The sequence below is a fragment of the Dermacentor albipictus genome, chromosome 6, assembly GCF_038994185.2.
Source record: "Dermacentor albipictus isolate Rhodes 1998 colony chromosome 6, USDA_Dalb.pri_finalv2, whole genome shotgun sequence".
Lineage (NCBI taxonomy): Eukaryota > Metazoa > Arthropoda > Arachnida > Ixodida > Ixodidae > Dermacentor > Dermacentor albipictus.
The window spans coordinates 69,242,158-69,263,381 of NC_091826.1; the positions used below are offsets into that span (position 1 = coordinate 69,242,158).

Here is a 21,224-nt window from a genome sequence, read left to right on the forward strand (position 1 = left end):
TTCTTTATTGAACTGAAATAACATACTTGCTTCGCTACAACTATTTGTTGTGAAGTTTCACTTCAGTTGGGCAGTGAAGTTTCATGAGTAAAACGGGTTCAGCAGTGAAATGAACTGCGCCACAGACTTTAGAAGAGCGAAATGCTGACTCCATACATTATGTCCATGTCTCTTGCCCACCTCATTGCTTCCGCCAATGAAAAGACTCTTCAAGAACAGCAGACGCTCCGGAGGTATTAAGTACAAAGCCATTTTGAAAAGGCCGCATGACGACAACTTTGTTTGCTTCTGTGATTGGCTGGCAAAGTAACACAACTCCGCATGGTACGTGTGCCTTTGTTGCCAACTGCTGTTTTTTTTTTAGTTCTATTCTACTAAAGTAATCTTCATTTTACACTTTCGCCTCTTTGCTTGTTCTTGGCAGTGTTCTTCCTGCACTTCTTTCCTGCGCGAGTCCATTGGACGTGGTTCTTTGTCTGCCAAGTAAAGGAGAGGTGTATCGCATAGGTGCACCTGTTAAATACAGCTTATCTCATTTCTCTTTTGTGGATTTACATGTTTTTTATCGCGAATGGTGGGCATTATTCACATTTTACTAGTAAAGCTACCCTCCTCAATTGTATAGAAAAGTTACCTTGGTTAGGGTTACCACACTTCCGTTACAATTTTTTCAGATGGCACTACATTATGCCAAACACTGCTTCGGTTACAACCAGTCTAGCTGGGATAAAGATGCAATACAAACATAAAAGGCTTGTAACCGTGTTGAATTCCTTTCATTTAAAACGCTTTCTCTTGCAACTCGATTTCTGACGAAAATGTAGCACCCATAGAAACCAATCTGCTGCATACCCCACGTTTGTACTACCAGGGTAGAAATTATTGCAATGACAAAAGAAAACCAGCTGTTGTATTCCAATACGCACATTTGTCAAAAAATAGGCTGAAGCTCTTGTAGCAGACAGCAAAGCCTGCTTGTCGCTGTAATTTGCTTCTTGATTCGTAGAGATACAAAGTGTGCAGGCGCCACGCTGCACACATACATCTATCATACAGCACTGCACACAGCACTCTTGAAAACTGGTACAGCAGGTTGCTCGCTTCTCGTATTTGCCATCCCTATGAGTCTATGGGTCAGTAATTATAACTAACTTCTTCCTTACTAACTTTATGACCAAAATGTCAATACATGGCTTGCAGAACACACTTGAAAACAATTTCAATTGTTTGCAACACACTAGCTTTTGTGCAACTCTTTTTTTCCACATTTACCATTTAAAGGAGCCCTGAATCACCCCTCGAGCTTGGTGAAAAAAAAAAACTCTCTCCGAATGGCGTGTGCTGCTGTGAGTACCTGTCAAAGTTTGCACTCGTGCACAGAGTGTGGGGCTCACAAGTGGAGCACAAAGTCACCTTTTTCCCAAACACCATCTCCTCATCCTTGTGGGGCGGCCGGTGGCGGCCCCTTGATGTCAGCGGGCAGAGTCATTTAGAGCACTGCCATATGTCATTCGCTGACATAAATCAAAAAGGGTGTTTGGATCAGTGCGCTTCTTCCTGCTATTACATTGTATATTTATTGATGCCATTTACTATACAGGCTGAAGTAAGCAAAAATATATGTTTCGAATTTCGACAAGAATTATATACTTCTGGAATAAGCTGAGTATCGTCTGCTCACACTTGGCTGCACCTGCCCACGCCGGAATTAAGCTTCAGCCACACTGCTCAACGGTGTCGTAGCCGTTGGGTCTCACTAATTTCGGCTATTTTGAACACTCAACTAGCCTCGAACCATGCAAAACTGAAGGTCAGACCACACATATGCTTGCCAGCACACGCCCACTCCTGGCAGCTACTGGATAGATGACTTGGCAGACATGGCTTCGTATTGAGCTATTGACAGTGCTTCTAAATATGCAATTCGGATGTGGCTACTATCAGCTGGCCCAGCTGCTGCAGGCCAAAGCCTGTCCGCACCACACAACGTGGCCAGACTGGAGCACACGAGCACCAGTATGCACTCCAAGCCTGTTTTGCATAGCAAATGCGCTACAGTTGCATGTAGCTGCGTCTGCTACACAACGTAGATATTGCGGACACCGTAGGTGGCCGTCTGATGCTCCATCTACTTTCTTCACACGAGGAGTGGCACGATAGAGTGTTGTGCTCACAGACTCCACCCCATTCTCAACCCCGACTTACTCAAGAAGACGTCTTTCATCAACTTCAACCAGAGGTTGAATTACCCCCCCAATTTTTTTTGTGTCCTGTTCCTTGTGCACAGTTTCAATGAATACAATGCAAATCTGCCATGTTTGCCACTCTTCTACCATCAACAGCATCCAGCAGCAGTACGGCTTTTCATATTTGCAGTCAGATGTAAGGGTCCCACTCTCAGTCGCAGGCACAAACACCACCACATGAAAACACTTGCCAGCGCATTAAGGCAACTGCTCATGAGGACCGCAGTTTCAAGAGACAAATAGTACTGACATAACATTTTCAACAATTTATTTTTATTTTTATTTTCAGGTTCTTGACCTTGAAACCCTAGAAAATATGCTGGCAGGCCTCAGAACGCCTTAAATAATGTGCTAAAGTAGCTTTCCTATGAACCAGTTCAGGTTCCATTTCCTAGGAGTTCTATGTTAATAAAAATTAAATCCTGAGGTTTTATGTTCCAAAACTACATCCTGATTGTGAGGCATGCTGTAGTAGGGGACTACCGGATTAATTTTGACCACCTGGGGTTCTTTACCATGCACACAATACATGGTACACAAGTGTTTTGGCATTTCAGCCCCATCAAAACGCAGTCACAGCGGTCGGGATTTGATCCCACGACCTCAGCTTAACACCCCTCGGGCTTGGTGAAGTAACATAGTCCGCGGGTAGCATACGCTGTTGTGAACATCTAAGCCAAGTTCTGCTTTTGTACGCGATCCATGGAGTTCGCAAGCGGAGCACGAAGTCACCTTTTTCTCAAATGCTCTCATTTCAAAAACCCCATGATCGTCGCTCTTTTCTGTGTGCTTTATTTCGTCATAAAGCACACTCCAATATGCGGCTGCTATTCGTCGCTGCGCTCGGCTACACCGCGGCCGCCGCGAGGTGCCACCACGAGTCCAGTGGCTAAGCGCAACGCCGCTCTCTGAGGACAGCCGCGTTTGGCTTACGTTTAGTGCAGCATAGGCACCAAATCGGAAATTTGAACTGTGCGCCACGGTGACATCTCTGTCGTAGCCTTCGCTGTGCAAGGCATTCGAGGAGGAAGGGGAGCACAGCTGAGGCCATGTTTGATTGCGGATAACTCCGCTTCTGCTGAACGCATTGAACTACTTTTTGCGGCAAAGTGGTTCTGAAATAGCCTATCTTCATTTCAAATGTATTTTTCCACTTCGATAAAAAGTGGTTCAGGGCCCCTTTAACGCCCTAGCCACTAAAGCCACCACGGCAGGTGGAGGTGTACGTGTCGTGACACCATGACTCGGAAGGTAATCACATGGGAGCAGGACATTGCAACGGTTTAACATTCGTTCCAGCTCACTCGGTCATCTGTTGTACTACTACTCGTAGCATCACCCAATGTAGGTGGCATAGGAGATGACCGAGCCAAACCAGAGCGAGCAATGTAAATTCACGTGTTCTACACCATGTTTATTGCACCTTCAGAACCATGAAAAGTGTACAGCTAAAGGATAGATTAGGAATGCTTAGTCCTTCAGTAAGTTTTGTCTAGTTTTCAAAATGTGGGTGCCAAGTATGGCTGTTTGGGCTTGTTGGTACAGCATACTGGCGAATTGCAGTGCAGATATAAACAACAACAACAACAAAAAAAAGATGAGACGACAGATGTACGCTGGTAACCAATGTCCCTTGTAAGATCTCTGAACATGTAATTTATTCTTACCTGGTTAATTTTCTCAAAGGTAATTCTTTTTTTCACATCTGGTCAGCATGGTTTCAGGAAGACATTCTAATGTCAAACGCAATTAATTTCATTTACTAATAAACCCTTCATAGCTCTAGACTTGGGATTTTATATTGATTGTGTGTCCTTAGATTTCTCTAAAGCTTTTGACCTTGTCTGCCATGAAACACTTTGTCTTAAGCTTACTAAACTAAGTCTTGAACCTAACATTCTTGCACGGATTAAAAACTTTTTGTTAAACCGACAGCAATTTATAACTGCTAACGGCTACGATTCTTCTCTCCGTCCCGTCCTTTCAGGAGTGCCCCAAGGTTCTGTTCTTGGGCCCGTTCTTTTCCTAATTTACATAACTGATTTACCTGATTGTATTAACTCTTCTATTAGGCTTTTTGCAGATGAATGTGTTGTATATCGCATGATTTCCTTTAATACTGACACATCACCACCACAGACTGACCTGAACAATATTTCTGATTGGTGTAGCACATGGGAAATGAAACTCAATGCAATGAAGTGCAAGCTAGTGAAAATTTCTCTGAAACGCTCCACTGACACTTCTAAGTATAACATAAATGGTACCCCTCTCGAAGAAGTGACTATGTACAAATACGTAGGGGTCCACACTAATTCTAACCTGTCTTGGCAATGTGCGGCTTGGCAACCACAAATTCATTATATTGTCCACAATGCTAACTGCATGTTTGGGTACCTGCGCCATAGCTTTTCAATGGCCCCTTTCTATCTTAAACCCCTTCTTCATAAATCTTTCATTCATTCCAAACTAGAATATGCTTCAGCTGTATGGGATCCATTTAATGAATGTCTTATTAGTCACCTCGAAGCTGTATAAAATCGTAGCGCACGCTTCATTTTTTCCAACTACTCCAATCTATCCAGAGTTTCACCCATGAAAACATCGTTTCAGCTTCTGTCCCTTTCCTTGCACAGGATCATAGCATGTCTCTCCTTATTTCACAAGATTTACTACCATAATCCCCATGTTAACAAGAATTACTTTCCCATCCTTCATATCATCTAGTATCGACCACTGTCATAAAGTGTTTGTTCCTCGTCACGCTAAACAACACTTTCATTCCTTCATTCCTCGAACTTGTAATGATTGGAACCACTTGCCCACCTCCACTGCATCTATTACGGACCCCAGTGACTTTAAAAATGCGCTGGAATATGTTACCCGATATTTGCTTAGTGTTCTTTTTTATATTTATTGTTACCACTCTCTTCTGTAATGGCCTGGAGGCCCTGAAGGTGTTAAAATAAATAAATAGACAAATGAACTTGTTTTACTACAACACTTGACACATAATATTGAAATTTGCAGCACAGATCCAATCAGAAGTGGTTCAGGACATATGAGAGACACTTTAAATATTATTATTGCCATCAGTGCTTCTGCTTTCAATGCAGTATCTTAACACACAGAACTGTGCACACAGTGCCCGAAGAAGTAAAGTGTGATTTTGTGATTACAGGCAGATTACAAAGAGAAAATGAAGACCATACTTCCATTTCTTGAATTTCACGCCGAAATCCCATCGCTTGCACATCAGTACGATGTCAGATTGCGAAGTACAGTATAATGTGTCGTGTTTGTCCCATTGTAGTTCAATTAACTTGCCAAATCGAGTCTTTGCTTCTTCTATGATGCAATGCAGCCAACTTTTATCGACAAAAAATCAAACTAGGCCCAACCAGATGCCATCAAAATTCGCGCCATAGCAAGCTGGTGTAGAAGTTTAATAAAGGCAGCCCTGTCACCCGCCTTTCGTTTTTGTGCCTTCTCTGGCTTGAGCATCCTCTCACGGTAAGAGTGGCTTTCTTGGCATTCTCGGAAAGTAAGTTTCTAATGTAGCTCAACCTTAATTTTGCCTTTACAGTGTCCATTTAGGAGAAGCATACGAAGCTGGAACTTACAATGCGTCATGTCTGTGGGCTTCCGCAGGCAAAGGGGCAGACAATACTGAAGCATGGTTTTATTTCATGGCAGCGACCTAGCAGCTTCAAAACAACATGATGACAGACGGTTACAGGAAGGAAACGCCTGCTCCGGGATGGCGGCAGGCACTTATAAACACGAACAGTGAGCAAGAAGAGTGGGTGGCAATATGAGCATGTGACCGAGCAAAATGATATGTAGCATCATCCCTCTCGGGATGATGCTACATATCACCTGCAACATTGTGCTACATATCACCTGCTACATATCACCATTGCTGGTGATATGTAGCAGGTGATATGCAGGTGATATGCAATGTGGCACCATTGCTGGTGCCACATTGTGTGGCATAGATATGCCACACAATGTTGCAGGTATATATCCTTCCTTTATTTTGACAGCTAAGCAATGGATGCTACACACTCTTCAGCCGACAGGGCTGGCGTTGTAGTTTCGACCTACTCACTTTCATAAATTATAGCCCCCCTGATGAATGCCATAACAACAAATTGTGGCATGTTTATAAAGGCCTTACTGCATGTTGCTGTTATTTGTAAAAATGTGTTGCATCTTTTGCTTGCCCTTGTATCACTGAAGTCCGCCTGTGCAAAGTCAGCACTCGAGAATTCATCGTCAAGCCCAACCCTTTACATGCGAGGGTGGCTTAGTGAGAACCCTATTTGCAACGTGTACATGATGTCAACTTCAGCATGATGCCCATGATGTTGTGGGGTCTCAACAGTGTCCTTGGGACAAAGTAATAACAATGCAGTAGTGCGAAAAACCCCAAGGGCATTTACTGCACCTTTCATGCAACAATGCCAGCTAGCCGAATTACTACTAATAGAACATATCGATAGCACTGGCGAATCGAGGAAGTCCAGCTCATCACAACAGGATATCGAGCGAATATGTTCACCTCCATGCTGGACACCGACGCCTAATTGTTCAAACAACTGTGTTCATTCATCCTGGTGTCCCACTCCGAAGACTCTCACAGGACAGCTCTGCAAAGCGTGCTGGTAGGAGGACGAAATGTCCGCACACACAGCCCACCCCGAGCCGAAGAGGAAAAGACTACTTCCTTTCCACCAGAGTAACCTCGCCGTCAGGAGACGTTAGCAGCACAACACTCGCGCTATCTCTTGTACCATTCTGCAACTACATCGCGAGCCAACTGCGTGCAGCCACGCAGGGAAGCCGGATTACAGGAGATACCAGCCGTGCAGGAAAAACAATATCAGGGGACGTGCGAGAGTCGAGCGTTCCCACAACGTGCACTACGACATGTTCCATAAATTGTGACCAATTACCCGGAATCTGGTGCCCTTTGAGTGACCCACAGTTTTGGCGTCACCAAGCAGGCATTTATAGAATAGAGGAGGCTATGTTGCGGGACAACACATGGGTTGCAGACAAGGGTAATGCACATACCTGCAAGCAACGCCAGCAGGACGAGGAGAAGCATGATCTGCAGGAGGATGACATGCCACCTCCACGACTGCATATTGCCGCTGTCACTGCCACCGTTGCAGCCACCAACCTGCGTGTTGTGGAAGGCACAAGACAACGATACAGAACGTGCCTGGCAAGGGTCAAGTGTGTGGTCCTGAGATGCGGACACATGTACACACTCAGACTAGTCGCACGGCAAAGCTTGTCGCATCAACAAAGTCCCACTTGCAGAAATACAATGAGTACAACCAGTTTCGAAGTGTTTATCTACACGACCCGCCATGGAATGCACTGGTGTTCCACATAGTTTTGTCCACAGCGAAGGCTGATGACATGCTTTAATAAACGGAATGCCAATGTTATTGCCATACATTTGTACAGAAATACAATTTAGCTCCATAACGAAGCTGCATTCGATACCAAAATACCTTCATTATGTTTAATATTCATTAAACTCATTAAATCTGTGTTTCTTATACCGAGGTTCACCTACATCAACACTCCTGCATCTGTTTCAACTTACGGAATGCAAGATATCACCTGCTATGACAAACACGCAGAGTAATGATCTGTGAAGGCTAATCAAGCAGCATTTGGCAAGGATCTAAAAAAAAATGATGAACGCACTGTGCCATACTTTCTGCACCATGATAGGCAATTGGTCTGTGTGCAAACGGAAACTTTGGCCTTGCAAACAGACCAAGGGCATACTATTCAGGCACAGAAACCAATTCATTGAATGTGCACAGCAGGTCGCACATTCACTACAGCGACAATGCAAGCAAGCTCGCTATCTCTAGAAGTCTTGTCTCACATTGTTGTTAGTGCAAAAGTAAAGTTTGAAATGGCGCTTAAGCACTGCAATAACTCCGAAACATATCTGAGGTGTTCACAACTGACAGCTCAAAAGGTTATTGTGTCACCAGCCCTTTATAAAAAGAAAATGAGTTCCTTGCCACGACAGCGTGACATGCATGCATGATGGGAACGCCTAATGCGCTGACTTTTTGAAATCATTTCATGCTCATTTAGTGTTGGCATCATTTTATCTGTGTATAAAAGGCAAGCGTGATAATGCAAACAGATGTTAACCAGTGCGATGCCTGCTTGTTAATTCTTGCATCATCCAGTAAAAAAGTGCTGCTCTGAGACCAATGCAACTGACATAACAGACTGTTTAAACAATGCACAAGCCAACATATCTGCTCTGACCGTTACTTCTGAAATGACAGACAAAGATCCAAGCTTTTAAACCAGAAACTTGTGCAGTGTATTAGTGTTGGGAAGAGGAAAAAAAAAAAGACATGCCTTTCTGGAGATCATTTTACACATCACGGTGATGAAACTGATAATAGAGATAAGGCAACTGGTGCTACAGACAATAATGCATTGCTTGCAACATATTCACAGCTGTGGTTGCAAGGCCTCATCATGGTGGCCCAGAGGCTATCGTATTGCATTTATTCAAGTTACCCCTAAAGGTCCTCTGGTTGAGGGTATTACATAGGATGGTCTGGCACAAATAAAATTAAAGTACTGTGAATATGATTCCAAGCAAACACTGATTAACAAATTAACAGTGCTGGCATATACAAAACTCATTAAAAACACAATAATAATACAGTAGAATAGGTGAAAAAAAGGATATAGCTATTGCATATATATGTGCACGTATACATGAACAACACACAAATGCAGTAACTTGAACTATTAGTTGTTAAAGGAGATGAATAACACAGTCAAACAAAGGTACAAAAATCGGCAACAAATAAACCGCGGAGCAAAAGTATAAAGTTCGGTAAATTGAATAGGAGTGCAACATACAATCAAACATACAGAAGAGCAAACTAGTTAATTATTAAGCACACTGCGAGAACAAACCAGTGGAATATTAATCAGGGTTGGTTGCCTGCACATTATCACAAATGAGGCCTTGAAATTTGCTGCTGTTAGTGTCTGTAGCAATGCATAACGGCAACTGCTTGCAATCCCTTATTGTGTGCAGTAGTAAAGATTCAGTGTAGTGTTTTTGATTAGCCCATTACCTGTTTTACATCATTATGATGGTCCTGGCAAGGAAAGAGAGCTGCATGTTACAAGAAAATGTTGTCATGGAGGGATGTGCGATGATAAATGTTTATGGGAAAAATGATAAGCGAGGAAGTTTACCACGATGCAAAAGCTCTTGTAATTTAATGCAATTTTCTGAAGCAGTGACACTAACAAAAGGTGCACATTCAGAGTAGACTAAATGAACAGCACAGTATTGAAGGGCTTCAATGTCATTAATAATGCAACGTTTATAAGGATCCCAGATGGCCGATGTCATCGGTCTGTTCACAGCACAAAATTTAAAACTTGCCCTTTTAAAGCTCAACCGTTGTGGGACACATACGCACTTTATTAATGATAGTTTAACTTTAGGCGCAGCACACAAGTAGCAGCAAACTAGGAACAGTAGAAACAACCAAGTAACACATTGTTATTTGATCACAGTAACTTTTTCACCAACTCTGCTCTTGCCGATTTTGCCTGCTTTGGGAACTCGTCTGTATTTTTTAAAATTTAATTTTGACATACTGCAGGCCATCTTTGGGTATAGCAGGACTACCAATAACATCATAAGTGAATTGCAGACAAAGATTGGTCTGGAGCGAAGAACGAAACTTGCTGGGCAACGCATACCAACACTGAATTGTTGAGGGAAAAAAGCTAGCTTTGTACAAGTCAGCTGGTTGCAATGGCAAAAGATTTAGGCTGCGAGAGCTAGGGGTGCAGGAACATTCAGCAAACTTCTAAGTGGGTACAGCATGGATAGTTATATAAGGCGTGCAGGAACTTTATGCTTTTGTTGTGGCAACATGTTACCAGAGTTGTTAAGTTGAGATTAGAGAGGTTAAAAGGTGAAAAAAATCGTAGCGACGATAGATAAAATGAACGGCTTTCTTTTGTACGGGCCTAATCTTGTTGATATCAGTTTTATGAAAAGGGTTCCAAATTATAGGTGCATATTCATGGAGTGGGTGGATTAGTGTTTTATATGTTAGCAGTTTAGTTTCTTGAGGAGTCCATAAAGAGCGCATTGGAGATAGCCAAGCTTTTTTTAATGGTTCAGTACATGTTACTTCAATAGGGGTCTTCACATCAAATTTCATCCTAGATGCCAGCATGCCTCTCTCCCCTGGCGGAACAATATCCCCTCCAACGGGCATAAGTTACTGCCGCTTCCCTTCAAGGTCGCACTCGCGCACTTCCCTTCAAGGTCGCGCTCGCGCTGTGCGGGGGAACGTCTCTTGTTTGCGATGGCACGTCTTCGGAACACTGGTAATTACTGTTGTTTTGTTAACTGCCTTAACAGCAATGTAAACACAAAAGGGTTGATGCCACCAGTGAAATTCTACGGATTCCCAAGAATATGGTACAAAAAAAGGCAGCCAACAGACATGCATTACTGCAGTGTGCCGAACAAAGTAAGTAAAAACCTGGCAAACGAAGAGATCTCATTCACTGATAGCTCGTGAGTGTATGATAATTTTTTGCATGCAATCCACAACATGAATTTCATGATTACTTAGTATATGATCTTTTTCTTCAAATAAAAGCTATCAGTTGTTAGGCCAGCACTTGTACTGTCTTCTTTCTCGTGTTTCGTTTGTGTGTGCGCTGCAAAAGAATGGAAACAACTTTTCTTGCATGCGCTAGCAGTGGTCGGAGTTGATAAGTGCCGAGAAATTGAATAGGTGTACAGTACATTGAACATGACCGGAGTTGGTTCTTGCATCATCACTGCACTGATCAAATGAGTTACTGGGAGATACATGCCTACATCTTGGCCCCACCAGCATTAAAATTAAATTATAGGATTTTGTGTGCCAAAACCACTACCTGATTACGAGGCAGATTGTGAGGATGCAGAGTGGGGGACACCAGAGCAATTTGGACCAACTAGGTTTCTTTAATGTGCACCTAAATTTAAGTACATGGGTGTTTTTGCATTTCGCCCCCATCGAAATTGTGGCCGGGATTCGATCCCACGACCTCGTGCTTAGCAGCCCAACACCACAGCCACTAAGCAACAGTCGCACCGGCATTGGTGAAGCAGAAATGATTACTTATGCTTTCAACTTCCATCTCTTTAGCCTTGTTAAAAAATTAAAGCTATTTTCGCTGCTGCCGCTATTCTATATTGAAGGGGATGTACTAGTTAAAGTTGTGTACACATTTTATATTTGTGCTGTGCGGCAATACATATTGTATATTTGCGCACATTGTCAAAAGAAGTTCGTGGTCGCCAACAGAGACAATGCGGATTTGTAGAAGATATTTTGTGGGAAACTGCAAAAATTACTTTAGCCAACACCCGTCGTATGCGGCAACAATTCTTTCCGGCGGCACATACAATGTCATCACTGATTACCACTCTGCGTCACCTACACGGCTAAGAAGACGCTGACCTTTCGCCACATTGCAGCCACGAAAATAGTTAACTGCATAGACCTTCTTAAAGGCTGATCGAAGCGTGTACATTGTGCACCTATCCGTCGAATGAAACGTCCACACACAGACACACACCATGCATGGTACAAAACCTGTGCAAACATGTGCAGTGCAGCAGGCAACCAAGGCGGTGTGAAGGAGAGATTGGAGAGGTGGACACCAGCTCGCCGAAATTTTAGCCCACATGCGACGCTCTCACACCGGCGCAGAGCCGGCACTCGGCAGTGCCATTGTTGTCTATATGTTTGGTCCAGGATAAACTGTGAGTAAATAAGAGTTTGAGGCGCTCATATTTAGGTACCTTAGAAGAAAGGAGTTATTGAAAAAGTACGAGAAAAACGGACGGAGTTAAATGCCTTGTGAATGCCATGGAAACGGTTTTGGTGAAGCTTATACTCATCTGCCAGTTGTTACACCACGAGCAGAAGTGCGATAGTGCATCGTTAAGAACAGTATGGTCTTCAGGGGAGTTAATATTGTGGTATAGTGTGCACTCGTCAGCATAGAGACGTATGTTAGTAATTATATTTCGTGGCAAGTCATTAATGTAAAGCAGAAAGAGAAGTGAACCGAGGACTGTCGCTTGCAGCACGGCGGAGGAAACGTTATCAATCTGGCAGTCAAAATCATTATAGAGTACATATTGGGAACGGTTGGACAGAAAACTGGCAATCCAGTCTACAAGTTTAGCACTATTTAGGATGAGGACGAGTTTAAATAGTAGTTTATGGTGAATCACAGTGTCGAATGCTTTAGACAGACCAATGAAAATTGCATCAACCTGTGTACCAAGGTCTAGTGCTTTAGCAATGTCATGCGTGAATTCAACCAGCTTATAGAGGTGCTGATACCACGATGAATACCATGATGACTAATTTAGTATGTTATTGGATTCTAGGTAGCTCATGATGTGTTTGTAAATTATATGGCCGAGTAGTTTGCAAGAGTTAGAGGTTAGAGAAATCGGTCGGTAGTTAACATCTGCTTATTACCAGATTTGTGCAGACGTGGAATTTTAGCACATCACCATGAAGAAACAAAGGCAGTTGCTAATGACTGGTTAAAGATAACTGTGAGATGACTAGTGCAAAGGGAGTATTGAACAAGTGAGTAATGAACAAACAAAGCACCTTTCTGGCATCTTTTCACAATCAAAAACCTATGACGTTCAAAGACCGTCAAAACTTTCTGAAAACAGAATTTATTTTTTCTTGAAACTTGATGCAACATTCGTAAGTTTGTAAAATGTCCAAAATTTGTCAATGTTACAGAACATTCTGGGGAATTGGCAAGTATGATCGACTGCAAACATGGACAGAACAGACGTCCTTGTCCACGTTTGCCCTTTTGATCATTCCGCAAGAAGAATGCATTCCCTTAACTCGGACGAACTATCTCAATACTTTGTCCCTGCTGCATAAAAGAATGAACTTGCTCAAAAGAAACCAAAGCAAATGAAACCACATGAGAATAATCAATAACTGGCCACTCAAAATTTTCAAATGAATCACTTCAAAGCTACGAACCATCGCCCCTTCTGCGGATATGGCGATTCTTCACGTCCTTCCAAATGTTTCCAGAAAGTTAGGCGGAAATGCGTGAGTAACAGCTTTCAATTTTAAGCACCCGTATAACCTAGAAACCAACGAACCAGCGTGACGCACTTTGTGAAGGGCATGTGGGCGTGTGTCAGCGCACTTTTGCTCCTCCAAAGCTCCACGCCAAATAATCCTGGGATGCGCCAAATTTCCACAGCGCCGCCTGACAAGTCGCTGAACCGGCTTGTTTACACCGCACACTAAACACTGGGGGCTTCGTAACGGAAATGCGTTGGTGACTAACGTAACTTACCGAAGCGACTGCAGTTTCGGTATGCAAGTGTAGCACTGAAACCGTGTCTTCTACGCGTAGTCGACGCTCCCACTGAACAATGCGGTCCAGCAGCTCAGTGCTGGCGCAAGCACAAGACGTTAAAGCGCAACGCTTGCGTTTCTGCTACTTCAGCCGTAGATAGAACTGAGAGTCGTACTCCGCGACGCGGTCACTAAAGTTTAGGAAGAGAAACCAGCTGGGCTGGTAGCGCGCTCTTGTTTTCGTTGGCCTCCCTCGGCATTAGGAGCAGACGCCCACACAAACTGGATCACTCGACGGAAGCCCGTGATCGACTGGATGCACTTCTCTTTGCCACTACAAGCACAGGGCGTGGCGACTTGTTAACTCAGGCAAGGTGGCAGGCGCGCTGTCAGCGCGCGATAAAGCGGCACGAAAGGACGAGGCAAGAGAGGCGGCTATCGCTGAAGCGTAGGATGTGTCACCACACGCGCACACGGAACGGAACGTTCAGGCTCATCCGGGACTTCCTCCGCGCTAACTCGGGTCTCGAGGGTCCACTCGAGGCAAGAAAGTTCTAAATCAGGACAGTGGGCATCGATCGCGGGAAAAGTTTCACTACTTACTCAAAGGTGTCACGCTACCGGTGGACCGTCGTCACGCTACGAAGGCGTCCCCGCATCGTCGCCTCTTGGGGCGGCACGTCGAAGGCGAGTCCAGTGGCGTCGTCGCGTCGGTCGCGTAGCGAAGGGGGACCTTCTACCAACCCGACAGTTCGAACACGGCCTCGCTGTGTTCCCCTCCCGGGAGTCACGCACGATCAGGGCTTCGTTTCCGGGCGCCCCAACACACTCGTCTTGTCCGACACGGAAACATGAGGATCAATTTTGCTGAGCCGTGCGTTTGAGGGCGATTACGTGCCGCCGCCGCCGCCGACCCATCAGTTCGCGCAGACCGCAACCCGTACCCGTACTAAAGTGAACTAGACCATTGGGTAGTGAGCTGACTCTCCGGTGGCGGCGTGCGCTCCCGCGTCGCCGGAAATGTGAACATTTTTATGTTTTCCCGGGGACCCGCGCGGAGGCGCTGTCGTCGTCGTCAATGTAAACCTCCGCTGCCTCCGCCGCTGCCTTCCTGGCTTTGCGCGCCGCTGCCTCCGCTGTGCTTTCTTTCATGTGTTCCGAAGTTTACATTACCAATTCTAATGTTTATAAGAAATCATCGTAGGGAAGTATATCGTGCGTCGCTATTGCGTGGGAAATGGCACCACGCCGTTTGAACCACTGTTTTGCGCCCGGCTGTAAAACGGGCTATGTACATGTAAAAGGTGCCCCAAAGCCGTCGTTATTCAGCGTGCCCAAGGATGAAGCACTTCGAAGACTGTGGGAAAAAAACCTCCATCGAGCGGACAAGCCTCTCGAAGACACAAGTGCCGTGTGCGAACTACATTTTGAGCCGCGCTACGTAATTCGCGACTATGTACACATCATTGGTGGCAAGGAAGTGCGGATCCCACGTGGTAAGCCACTGCTTAGCAGTGATGCTGTGCCAACCATTCTTCCAAATCTACCCGCGTATTTGACGAAAAAAGCTGTGAAAGAGAGGCCTGCTCGTAAAAGGAAGTCAGAGCCTTCTCACTATGCCTGCCCCAGATGAAACTTTCCAGCTTGCGAGGCTGACAAAGTTTCGTGACAATGGAGGGCTCCTATATCCAACTGGTCGCTTATTTGGTTTCATAAAGAAGCCTGAGGACTTGTTCACAGGCTGCTTCTCCCATGGACAGCTGCACTCTGACAGCATTTTAGATGTGCTGACAGTTGTCAAAGCCAGACTTGGCCAAGAGGTTGGTTGTTCCAGTCATGCTTCCACCCTTTCTCCAAAAATAATCAAATTCTATGTCACTACACGACTTCACTTCTATGTTAAAAGTATAAATACTGACAAGTCGGGGAAGCGCCAAAAGGCAAAGCACTTGAAGTTGAGCCGCTGCTCTTGAAATGTGCATGCTGTCTGCATTGTCTACTTGTTGCATTGTGCTTGTCAAGATAATAAACTTTTGTTAAAGTTGTTCAACCAACATTTTGTTTGCATTTTTTTTTCTCTTTTTCTTTCATAAAATATTTCCTTAAAAATAAGTGTGGCTATACCAACATCACTCTCTGGAAAGGCAGATATAGGAAATTATGCAGTATGTTAGTGTCGGGAGAATTAAATGCGTTTTATGTTGGAATAATGTAGAGCAACGACTGATGTATAGGCGCATGTTTTCTGGCACATATGTGACAAGCTACAGCATGGAAGGTGTTTTAAACGGTTTACCTTTTGTTTCAACATTCATGTGCGATTAAAACTTCATATCTATGCTGCTTAACATTTCATTGATATACCTCTATTTTTCTTCCACAATATGCTCAGCCAGAGTCAAATAGGTGGGTATACAGGAAAGGCATCGTTCCAAAGGTGCCTGAATTGCTGTAAGGACTGCAAATAGGGTAACGCCGAAAACGAATTTCTGCACGCGCGCAACTCGTTAACACCGCGACATATGGATCACTTACGTTCTAATCAAAGACAGCAGTAAAACTGCTGTCTTTGACAAGAATGTAAGTGATTCATTTGTTATGTCACGCTATTATTGAGTAAATATACCCAAACTTGCTGTCAATGGAGAGGAACCCCACAGCCTTTTACTCGGCGCAAGACGCGAGTTTTCGATACGAGTGCAAGCTCAGCAAAGCCAGCGTTACAAAAATGGTGATTAAAGAAACTTTTCCCTCATGAAAAGAAAGACGAAGTACTACTGACAAACAAGCATACTGTCCAAGCTCTTTATTTATATGAGAAACGAGCATTCAAGAAATTAGACCGTTTCTACAGCGGCGACCACGTACCTTTCGCACGGCCAAAGCGCGGCCGCTTACATTGAATACAGTGGTGGCGCCATCTAGCAGGCGAGACGTAAACCGCGACAGCGGATGGAGCTCAGTCAGCCCACTACCCAATATTCTAGTACACTTTACCCGTACCGAAGCAGGACTTTTAACAACGCACAAGCAAACTCTTCGCCGTTGTTTCGTAGCTGCATAGAGAAATTAGTGGCGCTGTCGTCGCAGCACTCAATTCATGGAGGAAGTTCAGAAGTTCCTTCATGAAATCGCTCCTTTCAAATTTTTCACGTTTTTGCAGTCGTTGGTACTTTCGTAACGCTTCTTTGTAGGATTTAACTCTGACGTGGAGCCAGATATGCTAGCAATAACATTATGCACGAACCCCGTGTCGGCATTTGTAGGACCGCAGAACCACAACACACAGCGCGGGCCATTCGATTCACGTGCAATGCTTTCGACTGCATACGCACGAGACTTACAATAATTATCACGCAAAACAATTGATGGCAGAGCCACATTTTGGCGATCCCATGTATCTTAGCTGACGTCCGGCCTACACTCTTATAAAGGCTTGCATCCTTTGACGGCTTATCTTGTCTCACAAAAAATAATCGGGCTTACTCGCGTTTCCTATGAAACTCTGCGCTCGATTGGTACTTCCCTGTGGAGAGTGCAGTGTGACGTTGATAACGCGCATGCCGTTCGTACCGACCTTGAAGTATCGTACGCGCATCGTTAAAGCAAGGAAATGGGGTCAAAATAGATCACGATTACCGTTATGGTGCAAGATAAGCCCCAAAGGGTGCAAACTTTTTTTAATAACGTAGTCATGATCACCCGACTGCAGAAACTTTGCTTCTTTCTCGTGGAAAAATGTAGGGCGTGCAGATACGGACACCAGAGAACCAGACAACACAAACGCCATGTTCATGCCTCTTGTGTCCGTGTCTGCACATCTTTTTACATTCTTTTACTATGAATACATACGAACTAGCTCAACTTTCTTTAGCTCTTGCTTCTTCCCTTCCACACACGTGCGAAAAAGGAATGAAAGAAAGAAAAACCTTACAAATGAATAGCAGCAGCAGCCGCAATCGACATGGGATACGCTACAACTGGATCCAGCAGTGTAGACACAGTGGCATGCTTTTACAACCGCATTCCTATTACTAGCTGAGAACACTAGGTTCCAGCAAACCATTCAGAGATGACAATAACTTACGTGACCAAAGAAAGGCTGTTATGGAGGTTCTAGTGATGCAACATCAGTAAACGTATACCTTACAGTGTTTCAATGTAAGGTATACTTTACATGAGCCATATACCCTACATGAGCCAAAGTTTGTGATGAATGTATAATCAACCCATTTCATGAAGGTCTGAACTCTTGGCCTAACATTCGACAATTAAAACCTTTCCTGTGCCAATTAATTCAGTCGGCTAGAAATTGAGGTTCACTGTATCTTTTGCATCTTCACTGTAGTAGCTGATACAAAAAATTTTGAATTATTCTGCATCCTCCCATCCTAAAATGTGGACCTCAAGCCTGAACATTAGGAACGCACTTTGTGTGCAGGGGAAAATTGCAACGCCACTTAGGGGAAGGCCCATACGATTTAAGAAAATCTTCCAGTATTATATCATTACAGCAAAGAATTAAAGAGCACACTTTGCTGAATGACCACACAAGTGGTGCAAACCAGCAGTTTAGACACTTGCACACAGCTTAACCCATGTTCTAGCACAAGTCTGAACACAAGCATCTCAAGGGGAAGCTTTAGCTCGGGTGGTCCTATCTAAATACATGTAAAAGGAGAATTCGTTTTTCTCACCAACCACTGCACCAAATTTCGCAAGGTTTGTTGCATTTAAAAAAAAAAGTTAAAATCTAGTGACTGTTGGTTTTCAATTTCTGATTTAGATCATCAATTTTTGATAAAAAATTGGCAAAAATAGAACATTTTCAGAAAACGATACTATCAAGCTTACAACCCTGCAACTTAATTAGCAATCAAAATGATACCACAATTCTGTTAATTGCATCTAATAGCACATCTAAAGTTGACAAAATTGACAAGTTACACATGAATCTAAAAAAATTCAGTAATATTGAAAGACAGCTTTTGCAGAACCCTTGTACACAACTTAACAAATTCATGTAAGATATAAATTGAAATATTGAATTTGTCGGCTTTGAATAATCCAACAGATGCCGTTTACAGAACCACAATATTTGTTTTTGATGTAAAGCTATTAATGTATAAACTTAGTGAGTCTATTTTTTTCAACTAGAAATTTTTAAAAATCCTTTTCACAACATTCAGACCCTAAATCAAAGTTCTGCTTCCAACAGTCACTAGAATTTAACTTTCTCGCAAATTTCATTCAAATCGGTCGAGGGGTTATCTCAGAAAAGCGATTTTGCATTTTACATGTATCTGAATAGGCTGCGTCGGAGTTGGGCTAGAGCTAAAGCTTCCTTTTAAGGATGCATGCAGCACATTTTAAATGTCGCCGTTTCTGTTAGTGCCTCCAAAGCAGAGAGAAATTAAAGTGGCGACTGTACTAGTGCAAAACTATCAATAATACCATCAGTAGATGAGTCACTACTGATTGTAAAAAAATGTGGAAGGCGATTCAAAGTCTAGTTGAAGTAGAGGACGACCTAATAACAAAGAAGATAGGTATAACGCCTACAGGTATTGAAATACTTCATAGGCTTGGCTGTAAATCTAATGGGAAATCTAGGCCAGTTATTATAAGATTTCTTGACTATCGGGAAAAGACGTCCATTTTATATGCATCCCACAGATTAAAAGGCTCGTCGTTGTCTTTGTCCGAAGACTTTTCAAAGCGCGTTCGTGAGGTGCGTAAACTTTTGTGGGACAGCGCCACGGAAGAAAAAGCAAACAGCACTAAAGTAAAGCTGGTCTTCGATGAAATAAACGTAGATGGTGTTCTGTAGGCCTGGGATACAGAAAAAAAGAGAGCGTATCAGATTGACCAAAAGAAAAAATAAGTGACAGAAACAACACGATACTACGTCCTTGATAGTGCTGAACATTAACGGCAGAAGTGCAATTATTAAGGCCACCGAGCTTCAGAGGCTTCTTCTTTCTAACCATTCTGAGATTGCTGTGCTGACTGAAACTTGGTTACATGATGAAATTTTCGACAGCGAATTCGTGCCTGCTGGGTACAATGCACTCCGGAAAGACCGCATTGATAGAGGTGGTGGCGTTTGTATTATCTACAAAAAATCATTACGAGTTTTCAGGATGCCTGATGTGTCAAATGTTGAGTGCATTTTTAGTAAAGCTTATTATGGTCGAATCAGGTACATCATAGGCGTGATGTACAGGCCACCTTCCTCTTCCCTGTCACTTTTGGATGATTTAAAAGCTTACATGAACACGTATATAAAACCTGGCGATCGAATAATTCTTGCTGGCGATTTCAACCTACCTAATATTGAGTGGCCCACAATGTCCCTCGTAAACCATAACGACAAAACAGGTGATGCTATGTTGGATATAGGGTTTGCTTTAGATTTATCTCAAGTTGTTGGCAAGTACACTAGGATACACGACAGTTCTAAATCTATACTAGACCTTTTATTCGTGAGCGGATCTATTAGTATTAAATCAAAATGCGAAATTGTCAAGGGAATCTCCGATCACCAGGCCGTACTCCTTACCTTATCTGACACTGCTATCGACAGAAATAGAAAACACTCTTGTTTCCCTAACCTCTCACGTGCAGATGACACATCGATAATCAATGTCTTATTCTTTCAATAGTTTTTCAAAGTCAACAGCAAATGTAGATGATTTGTGGATTTCCTTCAAGGATCTCATATTGATGTGTATTGAACATTTTGTACCAAGCATTATCAAAAAGGTAAAGCGTGAGAATCCCTGGATTTCTCATACTTCAATACAAATGTGCACAAAATTAAAACGATTAAAAAAGAGAAAGCAAGCAGTTAACCGTTCTAGCTGTCTACAAGAAAAAATTGCCGTTCTTGCTGATCAATATAAAAGTCAGATAGCACTTGATAAAGAAAATTGTTTTAGCAACTGGTACCTAACTTCATTTCAACTTCACCAGAGAAATTCTGGCTCACAATCTCTCCGGTATACAGAGATTCTCATGTGTTTGAAGTTAAAGGGACACTAAAGTGAAAAATGATTTCTTCTGCATCAGTAAATTACCGTTCTACAACACCAAAAACACCATTCTTGCAACGCTAAGACGTTTGGTAAGCCAGAAAAAGCGCAAGGACGAAATACGGGTGGCGACGCCTACTTAAGTTCCCGCATCTGGGGGCTGCGACGTCTTGAATTTTGATGGCATCTTCTAAGGCCTACTAATTATATACAGCGGTAAAGATTAACTAGATTGTGTTGTAAAGGAACCAGATATTAAACATGGCAAGTTTCGGGAACCTTTATTCAGCCAACGTGGCCTAAATGCGAAAACATACTTTAGAATCCCTGACGTCACGATGACGTACCGGCGCTGCGGTTTCAGCGCGAAATTCAAATACTGATACTTGGGCCTTCATTTTCTCGTCTAATAATCAAACTATTTTTTTGAAATGACTGCCTGCAGGGTTCTCAAACAATGTTTCATTAGTCTAAACTGATTTATTGTTTCGCTT

The 21,224-nt window shown here is 43.3% G+C and overlaps 1 protein-coding gene across 8 annotated transcripts in view; it reads right to left on the reverse strand.

Moving 5' to 3' along the window:
- LOC135910521 (CUB and sushi domain-containing protein 3-like) overlaps positions 1-14,673 on the reverse strand; it is a 79,271-nt gene extending 64,598 nt beyond the window's left edge. For 5 of the 8 annotated variants that reach the window (XM_065442587.2, XM_065442588.2, XM_065442584.2 and 2 more), the window contains exons 1-2: positions 14,300-14,673; positions 7,326-7,434 (exon numbers count right to left, since the gene is read on the reverse strand). In XM_065442587.2, coding sequence (XP_065298659.2) covers positions 7,326-7,398 — 73 coding nt within the window. In that variant the 5' untranslated portion in view covers positions 7,399-7,434; positions 14,300-14,673. Of the gene's footprint in view, positions 1-7,325; positions 7,435-13,694; positions 14,190-14,299 lie in introns of those variants that run through there. The other 3 variants (XM_065442589.2, XM_065442585.2, XM_070540801.1) reach the window with 2 other exon arrangements.
- Between the last annotated feature and the right edge of the window lie 6,551 nt (positions 14,674-21,224).